The 1,003-nt window shown below is 34.0% G+C and overlaps 1 protein-coding gene across 1 annotated transcript in view; it reads right to left on the bottom strand.

The window, feature by feature from the left end:
• Positions 1 to 786, bottom strand: part of HELRODRAFT_184535 (hypothetical protein) — a gene marked incomplete at both ends in the record, with an annotated part of 6,238 nt that extends 5,452 nt beyond the window's left edge. The window contains one exon of the mRNA XM_009032767.1: positions 555 to 786. Within this exon, the coding sequence (XP_009031015.1) occupies positions 555 to 786 (232 nt within the window). The remainder of the gene's footprint in view (positions 1 to 554) is intronic.
• Positions 787 to 1,003: the final 217 nt, after the last annotated feature.

Raw genomic sequence — 1,003 nt, 5'->3', positions numbered from 1 at the left:
AACTGCGATAAGTTAGCTTCTGAGTAGGATTTTAATTTGATCTTTGTGTATGATTTTTTTGTTAATGTTGAAAATTTTGTTGGGTAGAATGATAAAGATGTTGTTGTTGTTGTTGTGGTTGTTACAAATGTTGCTGAATATGTTGTTGATGTTGTTGTAGATGTTGTTAACGTTGTTGCAGATGTTGTTGATGTTGTCGCAAGACTTAAATAAGCCGGATTCAGTTCTTTTGAAAGTTTCGTTTGTGTTTTTGAAGAGTTAAAACTTTTGTTGTGAAGTTTTGTTGGCGTTGTTGTTTGTTGAATTTTTTTATGTTGTTTTAGTTGTTGTTGTAGGTATTGTTGAGATTTTATACTCAAATACTCAATGAATGAATCTAGATCATCGTTAAATGATTTTAAATCAATTTGTTGATGTTGTTGATGTTGCTGATGTTGTTGATAATGTTGTTGTTGTTGCAAAATTTCTTGCGCAGTTGGAAACGAATCAGTTGTTCTTCTTCTCGGCTTGGAATTTTTGTTGTTGGTTGAGAGCAAAATGTTTGTTGAAACAACTTTTGTTGATGTATTTGTTGACGGGATTGGCGATAGTGATGATGAAAATGTTGTTGATGTTGTTGTTGATGGTGTTACTGTTGTAGGCGTCCAAATTGGTGTTAAATTCATGAAGAGGTGTGTAGAATTTCTCCGATGTCTGTAAGGTTTTGTCTTTGTCGGTGACGTTATTTTTGTTGTTGGTGGTATTGTTGCCGCTGCCGTAAATGTTGCCAGAAGTGCTGATGATGATCTTGTTGTTGTTGGTTTTGTCGTTGTTGATGTTATGGTGAATGAAACGTTGAATGTAGGATCAAAATTTGTGGTTCTAAATTTTGTGTTTTTTATGTGCGTGCTGCTTGTTGTTGTTGTTGTTGTGATTGTTGAAATGTAGTTTGGTATTGACTCTGTTGTTGTTTTGTTGTTGCTGTTGTTGTAGTCGGAATAAGATAACAGCTGTTGCAAAACNT

This window comes from Helobdella robusta (assembly GCF_000326865.2).
Source record: "Helobdella robusta unplaced genomic scaffold HELROscaffold_870, whole genome shotgun sequence".
NCBI lineage: Eukaryota > Metazoa > Annelida > Clitellata > Rhynchobdellida > Glossiphoniidae > Helobdella > Helobdella robusta.
Note: the sequence above shows the minus strand (reverse complement) of the source record. Positions and strands in the feature narration are given on the sequence as shown.